At 40.6% G+C, this 10,524-nt stretch overlaps 1 protein-coding gene and 1 non-coding gene across 2 annotated transcripts; both read right to left on the bottom strand.

The window, feature by feature from the left end:
* Positions 1-1,765: 1,765 nt before the first annotated feature.
* LOC128605170 (hyaluronan-binding protein 2) lies at positions 1,766-8,867 on the bottom strand. The gene is made up of 13 exons (XM_053620358.1): positions 8,755-8,867; positions 8,551-8,656; positions 8,012-8,098; positions 7,649-7,756; positions 7,388-7,504; positions 6,613-6,723; positions 6,346-6,517; positions 6,151-6,242; positions 4,321-4,933; positions 3,475-3,617; positions 3,235-3,369; positions 2,975-3,120; positions 1,766-2,611 (listed from the first exon to the last, which is right to left on the bottom strand). Exons 1-13 carry the CDS (start codon positions 8,815-8,817, stop codon positions 2,444-2,446), a joined length of 2,061 nt encoding a protein of 686 aa, XP_053476333.1. The 5' UTR covers positions 8,818-8,867; the 3' UTR covers positions 1,766-2,443.
* Positions 8,868-10,065: 1,198 nt separating this feature from the next.
* On the bottom strand, positions 10,066-10,136 carry trnag-gcc (transfer RNA glycine (anticodon GCC)). The gene has a single exon. It is a non-coding gene; the product is annotated as a tRNA-Gly (tRNA).
* Positions 10,137-10,524: the final 388 nt, after the last annotated feature.

The raw sequence follows: 10,524 nt of genomic DNA, 5'->3' as shown, positions 1-10,524 counted from the left end.
CGGAGATATAAGCGGATAGCATTCCCCATCCAGCGGGAAGTACAGTATGCAAGATGGTAACCTAAGTGAATGGGTGAAATGCGAGCAGGCCGTACAGTGGCCTCCTGCCCCCTTTTTTTCATTCGAGTGGCCCAGACGGCTGCTGCCTTTTGTTCGAGCACTGCGAGCAACAGGAGCCACAGCACAGTCATGTTTATTTCAGCTCAAATGAGTTCCCCGGCCATGCGCGTAGCCGACGTATTAGCCATGACCATTGTTTTGTCTGCTGGCCGTTTACTGTTTCATGCACCTAGGCCGACACCGCTTAGCAAACGAAGTCAGGTCCTGCCGAATGCGCTTACATACGTGGTAACTCTGTAACATTAGAACTACACGAACTGAGGTTTGCTTTTTATAAGATACCGGAATATTACATTCACACGCTGAGAGATCAGTACTCTCCTCAGAGCGTCTTGAAGCTGGTAGGATCGAGATCAGTAATCATAAGAGAGTGCATCCGCCTTCCTTCGAACTCGCATTTCCATTTGCCTCGCATTCTCTCATGTTAAAATTGATGGCTGCATGGGTCAGTATTCGTATGGTTCCCCTTTTATGAGTAGCATGGAAATATATTTGGAATAAACAATGCAACATGTTCATCATACACATGAGAGGAAAGCGACTGAAAAAACGCCATTTACAACACACCTGTCAGTCACGTTATAGACACGCCCCCGATGCACCTTCGGTCTACCCCCATTTTTAGTAGTCAGAAACCAAAATATAGCAGATTAACAAATCCTAGTGCTTAAACCATGATCAAGGTATAATTACATTAAAAAAGCCTGAATCTGAAATCTGGAAGATTCTTATTATACCAAATTATCCCCGTCATGTCATTATTCCAGTTATAAACTGGTAAACTGTTTGGATCAGTGACAACAACTTGAGTAGTTTTCCAGTAATCCAATATGCCTTTTTGATCAAATGATGTTCAGCAATGTAGGTTCTGTCCTGGGGCCAAGCATTTTTTCCTTTCCAGGAACTTAACTTACCGTTAGGCCATCGAGATGATAATAATTACATTTTTAATAGTGTGAAAACAATTTTCTCAAAGGGGTGTTTGACGAAACCCAGGATGACACCCCTCTGTTCTCTTGTTACACTAACAGCCATGTTCTGGGATGCCTCCAAAGGTTCATTCCCCCATTTAGCCCTGGCCTGTACTATTACACACCATCTATACATAATTAATAGAGTGGTAGTCTTTTAGCCTGGCACAGACAGGTGTCATGCCTACTGCGATGCTCAGGTAGATGTTAATGCTTAATGTTGCAAATAACACGCGACACGTCTAAAACTTCAGGTTACTTTGACAATAAAGTAAATGCTTAAATATTTCTCCCTAAGACAGTTCGTGTTTTACAGCTCCCAGGTCTGTAACTGCGTTCAATCTTCACGCTGAGCACTGATCGCAGACTATAGAGCACGATTTTGGACAACAGTGTTAAAATGTTGCAGCAATACTCCCTTATTAATGTCAGTTCACTGGGAGTCCGGCAGAAAGGTAAAAATACGGTCATGCACCTGATGCCTGCTCGTGGACTTTAGAGGAATTAAGCGGCTTCTTCTACAGGAAATTATCCTTCAAGATGGAGTTTATGGATCAGTGGTCTTTCCTACACTCCCTGGAAATCCAAAAATGTAATCGGGCTTGTACTGATTATAGGCAGCCATGGTTTATTGTTTGTCAGGGAGCAAGACAAGGACAAAGGGACACTACAAGTTCAGGAGAGGACCACTTGGTACGTTTATTCTAGTTATTGCACAAGTTATGTAGCATGGTGCACGCAAGACTTACGTTAAATTGGTAAGCTGAATATATTAACTGTTAGCGGAAATGATAGAATAGTTGTGGAGAAGTCATGGGAGAAAAAAAATAGTCCAACCAATGAGATTTATGGTAAGAAATTACTCCTTTTATTATTATTATTATTATTATTATTATTGTTATTATTATTATTATTATTTGTTTTTGAAAGGGAGAAAACACTTGTAACCAGTACACATAAAACCCAAACTCATGTAAAACTACCTGCACTCTGCTGCCATCTTGTGAAGTGACATCAGATTACCAAGATGGAAAGGTGGAACCTTTGACGGATCCAACAGAAGCTTCTAGTGAATGATCAGTGTATGGCAGCAGTGATCATTAACGCAGTATATTGTATTAATGCAGTAATGAAGTATATTTGGTTCAAGAGCAGGTTTATTTGAGACTTTTTTGGCCTCTGATCAACAGTTTCTGGAAGGAATACTCAGTTTCTCAAATTGAATGACCGAATTCCGTAGATGCTGAAAATAATTTGGTTTCGCAGTAATCTCTGCACCTCAAACTGATCAGTATGTATTATGTAACCTCGCCGTTTTGTCTTTATCAGCACTATTCTAACAGTGAGAGAATTTACACACCCGCCCTAGCTGTTGTCCTGTTGATCCAGTCCACAAAGTTTTTGACCCGGGTATATACCCCGGGCTTGTTCTTCAATCCACAGTTATCTCCCCAGCTAACGATGCCATAGATATAGTGTATCTGGTTTCCCACGCAGGTCAAAGGCCCTCCGGAGTCACCCTATCGGAGTGAGAAGACATTAGTACCGTTAAAGTGACACACACACACAAAAAAGAAGAGTTTCTAAATCAATAAATACTGCATTTTTTGTTGTTGTTGTTTAAATTTGACATCAACAAAAAATGTTGCTTTATTTATATTATTACTAATCTCTGTATTTATCTTCATATTCTTTTAGTATTGGTATTTATTTTTCTGTCACTATGAAGTTTGAGTTATTTGTTTGCCTTTATTTCCTGCCTGTATATGTTGTCTGAATATTTTCCATATGAGACTTTCTAAAGGTCCGTATCTTCCTGTTGTTGTGCAGAGGGAACTTTTACGGCTATTTATAAGTTGTGAAAGATTGGAGCGTTTTCTCACTTGACACGAGTCCACTCCACCTTCCAAGTGACCAGCGCAGACCATGCTGTTATCTATGATGTTCCCATATACTTTAGCACTGGAGCAAGTTTCCTGGGAAATCAGCAACACATCAGCATCCAGTAACTGATTGGAGCCATATAGTGCTAAAACGCAGAGATAAAGACGGTCTGTTTAATCAGTCCAATGCTGTAGTCTTTCTCAAAAAGTTTTTACCCTCCTAATGTACTTCTCAGAGTCATGAAAATTCTCTTACTTACATTCAGAAGTGGCCCCCCATCCAGAGATGCTGCACACGGTTCCATCAGGAAAATCTTCACTCGGCAAGCAGGCCGTCTTTACAAACTGGCTCTCCTCTGCGCATTTCCCATTTCTGTCTTTTAGCCTAAGCAGAGCTGCAGATTGTATTATAGCAGAATAATATAACAGATATCAGTCATGTCATATTAAACATCAGCCCGAGGGCAATAACCAACATGCGCAAAGGAAACAGTGATCACCAATGTCATTGTGGACAGACTCAGTTGTCTCTTTGTATCGCTCATGAATAATGGCCTCTACAACCTCCAGCGTTTGCTGTGTCGGCTCGTTCTTCGCCAAATTAATAGTTCCCAAAACGACTCGGTAATCCTTTGTCTTATCGCTGTGAAAACACACATGTTTGGAAATCTTAACAGTGCAGCCACTCTAAAAGAAACAAAAGCATTTTCTGTAAAGTTTTAAAATAGTCTGGTGCGATAGCAGTGCGTGTTTCCATACTACAGTAAAAAAAAAAAAACGATGGTGGAATTTTCTTAAACGTTAGCAACATTGGTACTAATGCTTCTATTTATTTCGCTTCCATTTATTTACTGTTTATTTACTATTCTAGGTCGTCTTTGGCTAATCTGGCATCTGCTGCTTCAATAGTGGATAGACAACAATTTATCAAGGAATCAATACTTAGGAAATTATTAATGCAATCCCAAGTTCATAAAAATACCCTTTGGTCCTCTATCCATCCACGTGTTTGGATTGCTGAGGGCACAGAGGCCATACACACATGAACGGAGAGCTAATTACACTACCCGAAGGCCAACGTGCAGCTACATTATACTGTTTGCTTAGTTCTGTTTGCATTAGTGTCATTATAGTACAATTGGAGCTCTTTCTGTCTCGTGTCTTGTTATAAGGTTATATTTGCTGTTTGCGATTTCTAGATACAAGAAGCGTCGTAATAGCAGGAAGACGACACATCTTTTGGAAAACGCTTCCTAAACTTTGACTTCCTTAGAAACCCGACTTCCCTCGATCACTAAACATGTCTTGGTGAATGGTCAATACAGTACGCATTAGAGAGTACTCACATACAATGTCCTGCAGTCAACACCCAGCATGGCTTAATGAGGGTGCCTCCACATACGTGTTTGAAGGGCAGGACTGTAGCTTTGGGTCTGAGCTGAACAGAAGCCTGCCATGGCTGGCCACCAGGAAGTGCCTTTATACCCCCATAAATGCGATTTATTGGCCTTTTTGGTTGGGGTTTGCCACAGATTGCAAACTGTCTCTCCACGGGCCGGATGGTGGGTGCGGCTGGGACTCCTGGGGTAAGGATTTCTGTGTCGCTTCCTGGTGTGCTGCTTCCAGCATCCTCACTCACTAGAAAAGGTTTTCCAGCAGCCTCACTAACTGGAAAAGGGGTTCCAGCAGCCTCACTAACTGGAAAAGGGGTTCCGGCAGCCTCACTAACTGGAAAAGGGGTTCCGGCAGCCTCACTAACTGGAAAAGGTGTTCCAGTAGTGTCACTTACTGGTATAGGGGTTCCAGTAGCATCACTGGCTGGTATGGGGTTTCCATCAGTGTCACTTCCAGGAATGGGACTTTCTGAAGTACCTGGTGGGGTGGGTTTTATGGCCGGGTGAATGACAGCAGAATGTGCTGTAGTGGGCTTCGGTTCCGGATGGGCGGTGGGGGTGTCATCTAAAATAATGTCAATTGCAAAAAAAAAAGCAACAAAAGAAAGGTTTCAGGTCATCCAAGTTATTTGAACTGTCTAGTAAGGTGCAAGGTTTTGATCCCAGGTTGTATGGTTTGTCCCTCTGGTAGATCCCATGAGTAAGAGTTTTCTTTAGACAGCTATTCTTAACTATCCTACGAAACCCCTTTGTTTTCTAAAAGTGTGGGGGAATCCTTAAGGGCTCTTTGTAGAATCCTACAATAAAAGGTTTCCTCTCAGAGAAGGTTCCACATGGAACCCCTTTAAGATGCTAAGAAGCTTTATAAATCCAAAGATGTTGTGAGGAACCTTTTTTAAAAAAAATAAATATATTTATATAATTGCATAGACTCAACTAGACTTGGGATAATCATTTCGCTACTCATCTTGATCAGTTCCACTGAGTGGTAAAAGAGATCCCTGGCAGGCATTCCCTCTACCAGACCAGGCACCCTGCTGGCAGGACAAATTGTTTGAGAAACTAGAGATATTGGGCTAACTGGCAAGCCTCATAATGTCACTAGTGTGAACTATTTTCACTATCAAACTACCATGTATTCATTCAGTCATGTTCATTAATCGCTGTATTACGGTCAGTTGTGTGTTAGAGCGACCCCAGCTAGGAGAAAGCCCGAGAATCTGGATGAAACCCATGCGTACATAGTGTGAACATGAACTCAACAAAGGCAGTAACCCAGGATAGAACCCTGGACCCTGAAGCTGTGAGGCACCAATACCAGACGTATCACCATAACGGTAACTACCGTGCAATGTAATTTGTAGAGGAAACAAATATTCACTCCATTGTTTTAAATGTACATTTTTTGTTGCATGCATCTTTGTTGATATCCAATCACAGCATCTCATTTAGGGATCTGAAACCTGGAATCATGTATTGGCTCTGGTTGGGGCAACACAGTCAGTGTCTTTGTCTGTATGGTTCGGTGACAGTCCAAATGGGTTACTGCCTAAGGACCTAACAAGGAAGGGTTTTTATCAGGTCAAGACTCTAAAGGTCAAAAGAATCCTCAGAGGACAAAATATTCCAGAAAATTGGGATTTTTTGCCAATTGGCACCACCTGGTTAAACTAATTAAACCCTCTGGCATCTTCAAATCTTCATTTAGTATTGCTAGACAAGTGTCTGTATTATTAAACAATCTAGTAGCATGAAAATGAGAGAATGGAGAAACATAATTACCAGTGGGACATTTCCTCACGTCGCAGTGATCCCATCTTATCTTCCTTCCGGTTCGTACGAAGCACCATGGCTTTGATTCACCATCTGGATTTCTGTGATTTAAGGAATACATGTGAGCTTCAAACACTGCAGTCTGTTGACGTGCCCCTCATGATTAAAGACTAAAGACCTGTGAAGACATGCATAGCGTAATACCTGCAGTAGTTGTGAGGACCCAGACCCTGAGGGTCGTTGAATGTATTGAATGGGTTTGTTCCTTTACCCAGAAGGAAGTAAGAATTCCAGAAAAGACAATCATCTCCATTCTCTGTCTCTGATACCATCCCTCTGTAGGACTCACCATTTCCCTTATAGCAGTCATTTGGGCCTCGAAAAAAAAAAATTAAATGAATAAAAGTTCCCGATTCAGTTGTCTGGTTGTTGAAGTGTAAACCATGGTTTTTAATTTAAATACATACTTACCGACCTGACAGAATTTTCCAGAAAAACCTGTTTTGCAGACACAGTCAAAGTCTTGACCATCTTTCTCACAGGTACCTCCATTTAGACATAGGTTCAATTGGCATGGGGCGACTGGCGTAAAAGAGCACAGACGAAACACGCGCTCTGGTTAGTTCGTCCGAATTGAAACAGCGGTCAAACTGTGTGTCGTCGAAGGTAAATGCGGAGATGGATTAAAAATAAATAAATACAACACTTTGTAACAGTCAGAGCTAAAGCTATATCTTTTTAAGTGTTCACAGCAGAGGGCTCTGCGGATTCTCGGGAACATGGCAAGCTGCGTTTGTTTCTCTTATTAACTTCCAGAGAGAGAGAGAGAAAAAAATGGAGGCTGGTGAGTTACAGTAATGGTGGTATATAACTGTTATTATTACCATTATATAGCGTAAGTGACTGACTTGTTTTCGTGGATGGTCTACATCAGTGAATGTAACTCTAAATGGATAAAAACTATAAAAATCTACCACTCTTGTGGTATAAGAGGATTAAAATACTCCACTATGTACCGTTATAGGAAAACAACCAACTTTGTTGTTGCTATGACATTATATATTATACTTCCTATAAACAACATTCCGGATCATGTTTCATTCCTTACATACTTGAAAGATCATTAGCTTTTTTAGAAAGCTACATTTTTCCAGGAATCAGATCTAAGAGACCCCACGGAGTACTGATGATGTTCGTAAGATGTTAGCTTCTAACCAATACTGGGCGGTGCTAGGAAAAATCTTACTTTTTTTGCAGTCGGGGGGTTGGAAAGGTGCTTTACACTTGCACGCGAAGTAAGGAGGAGTCGATGTAAGAACACATTGACCATATCCACACGTGTCCGCCTTGCAGGCCTTTTTACCTGTAAACAATAAAAGAATTTCCTTCCTGAAAAATACATGGAATCAATTCAATGCTGTCTTATTTACTTTTTTACTTTTTTATTATTATTATTTTTTTTTTTTTAACGTTCAGGTTGAGGTTTTCATGTCAGATGATGTCTTACTTTTCTCACACACCCTGCCTTTGAAAGGTTTGGGGCACTTGCACTTAAATCTGCCTCGGTTCTCCTCACAGAGTCCGTTGTTGAGGCATGGATTTGGGGTGCAACTCCCTAAATAGACCAGAGGTGATCAAACAGATAACGAAAAGACAGACGGAGAGCTAGGTTATATCATGAGAGGTGAATATGTACAGAATTGTACAATTCTGCAAACCGCACTGAACACAAGACAGGATCGTATTGAGTACAATTACTTCAGGGTGCTAGTTTGAGTTTGGAGGAGTAGCGTCGAATTAAACGTGAATTATACTAATGGGTGCCTAAAAAACATCCAGCGGTGATCAGTAAGCATTCACCGACGCATACCTCTGACACCTTGAAGCTGAAACAGCCATTGGCCCCTTTCTTCGTCATCATCATCACTGCTGTCGTCATCGTAGTCAGCCAGCAGGTCTGTTAAATATAGAGTTAATTATGTCATAAATGATTTTAAGGGTTAGTGCCAAGTGTGAAGGGGTTTTGTCTTATTCCACAGAACAGTTACGCGTGACTGAATGCACGTGTGTTTTTATTTTTACAATGTGACTTTCGCATTTGATTTAATCTCACGCGTGATTTTTTTACACACAACTTATTTATTTCTACATCTTTAACGTCCACAAATAACTTTTTCGCATGCGACGTTCACGGGTTTCGTGTATTTTCATTTAATTTGTTGTCTTTTTTTTTCACATGCAGTGCATGCGTATTTATGGTCGCGTGGGATTTTCACATATGCTTTATATATTTTCACACGTGATTCCATATTCCACGTGATACCACGTGTGTTTACATGCAAATTCGTGTTGAAATGCACCTTTCCCCTTAAGGATAATTAGTGTAAAAAAGTTTCAAATGTCACCTACTTTCTACTCTTCCCCGCCGCTTTCCATGTTTGTTGCCATGTCTCTCCCCTGGTTTCTCCTTGTGATCCTTTTTGTCATGCTTTGGATGGTGGTCATGTTTTGACAGCTGGTTTGATAGGGAAATTCATTAAGTGATCGCAAATATAACTGTATAAAGTGAGCACAATGACCCAAGCCAAGACCTGAAGGCGGTTTAAACCTCACCTGTGCAGGTAGGATGAAGGTACAGAAGAAGACAAGGAGCAGCAGTAGCAGCTTGAGCTTCATGGTGGCTGCTGGTCAGAGTGCCAAAACCACGAAGCAATACTCTGTAGTCCACTAGCTGAATCACAGTAAGGTCAGGGTCCTCTGTGTTATGTGTGTGGGCCGTGCTGACAGAGCAGGACAGTGTTTGTTCTGGTCCACACTTTGCCCCCTGAATTTACCTAAAGTAATCCTGTGACTTTTGAGTGAACGCTGGGATAAAATGTGCTTAAAGTAAGAAATTAACATGCATACCCTCGTGTAAAACTATTAACATTATTAGTGGTAGTATACAATTAGTTTTTTTTTTTCATTCCAGATGTTGTACAGTGGATCAGGAAGAGCATCAAATTGTTTCTGATTCCAAATCCGTCTTAATCTTAATCTGCGTAACGAGCAGGGAGTTACTCCTACAGTAACTCGCTCGCTTTTTTATTTATTTATTTATTTATTTATTTTTAAAGTCAATTTCCATTTGTCTATGGAAGCTAATCTTAAAACAAGATCAGTTAATCGTCATGTTAATTATTTCTCATTTAACAAATGAGTAACTCATGGGAAATGTATTTGTGTATTGTTGGGGGCTCCATCTCCATCCGCTTATACTGTGAATGTGATGCTATTTTGTATCCTACTGCTCTGGTCTTAGGGCGTCAATACCATATTGGAGAACAGCTGGGAACATCTGGCAAACCGAGGCATTGCACAGATGTTGTGCACCACTAGGCCTCTGCATGTTTCAAGGATGTTTTATTATTAGAACCATGACTTCTACTCGGGCCATCTGCTCTCTAATGTATTTACAGTAGTGGTGAGATGATGTAGAATAGTGGGAGAATTATATACTACTGAAAGCAGACATCATTTTAATAAATCAGTCCTTGAAGTGGTCCTTGAATACAGCTTATACTGGACTCCATGGATCAGTAGCGCAATGTTCCATTTTATTATGCTATGAATTGTTTTTTCAAAAAAAAAAAAAAAAAAAAAGGGGAGATTTTCATGATCTGGTGTGATCAGGAAAGGTTGAGCTATAGGATCTCCAGGCCAATCCTTGGAAATTTACAATCTCAGCTTTATTTAGAATGACCACCAGATGGTAGTGGTGTATTTGGTTTAATATCAAGCTGAACCCATCTTGAGATTTCTTCTTTCTGTGTTTCATAGTATTCAAGTGCATGTTGTTCAGCTGTCTGTGTGTTTTAAATGCAGCAGATATAAATTTCTGAAAAGATGACAAATTATACATGGTAGAAGAAAACTAAATGTTCTTGCATTGGCCGGGAATCGAACCCGGGCCTCCCGCGTGGCAGGCGAGAATTCTACCACTGAACCACCAATGCTTAGGGATGCTGTAGGTTAGTAAGGTCCACGAGTTGCAAGCTTGATGCAGTATTTGCAAGCAAACACTGCATCAAGTAAGCAAAATATTAAGTGTTATTTACTGTAATTAACTTCAAAACGTATCCGTTCCTATACTTTTACTCACCTAAAAATTGGGTGGTCTGATACAGAACTTTCTATGTTTTATGTTGTTTAACACACCTAGATGTAAACACCAGGAAGTAAACACTGAAATCCTGAACTCACGTCTCATATCCAACTTTCCATATCAAACCCAAACGAAAATTACACACAGAAAAAAAACCTTTTCTATATATTTTATAAAAATGACTGTTGCATTGGCCGGGAATCGAACCCGGGCCTCCCGCGTGGCAGGCGAGAATTCTA

This window comes from Ictalurus furcatus, chromosome 3, assembly GCF_023375685.1.
Source record: "Ictalurus furcatus strain D&B chromosome 3, Billie_1.0, whole genome shotgun sequence".
Taxonomy (NCBI): Eukaryota; Metazoa; Chordata; class Actinopteri; order Siluriformes; family Ictaluridae; genus Ictalurus; species Ictalurus furcatus.
The sequence above is the reverse complement of the archived record's forward strand: the minus strand, read 5'-3'. Positions and strand labels throughout refer to the sequence as shown.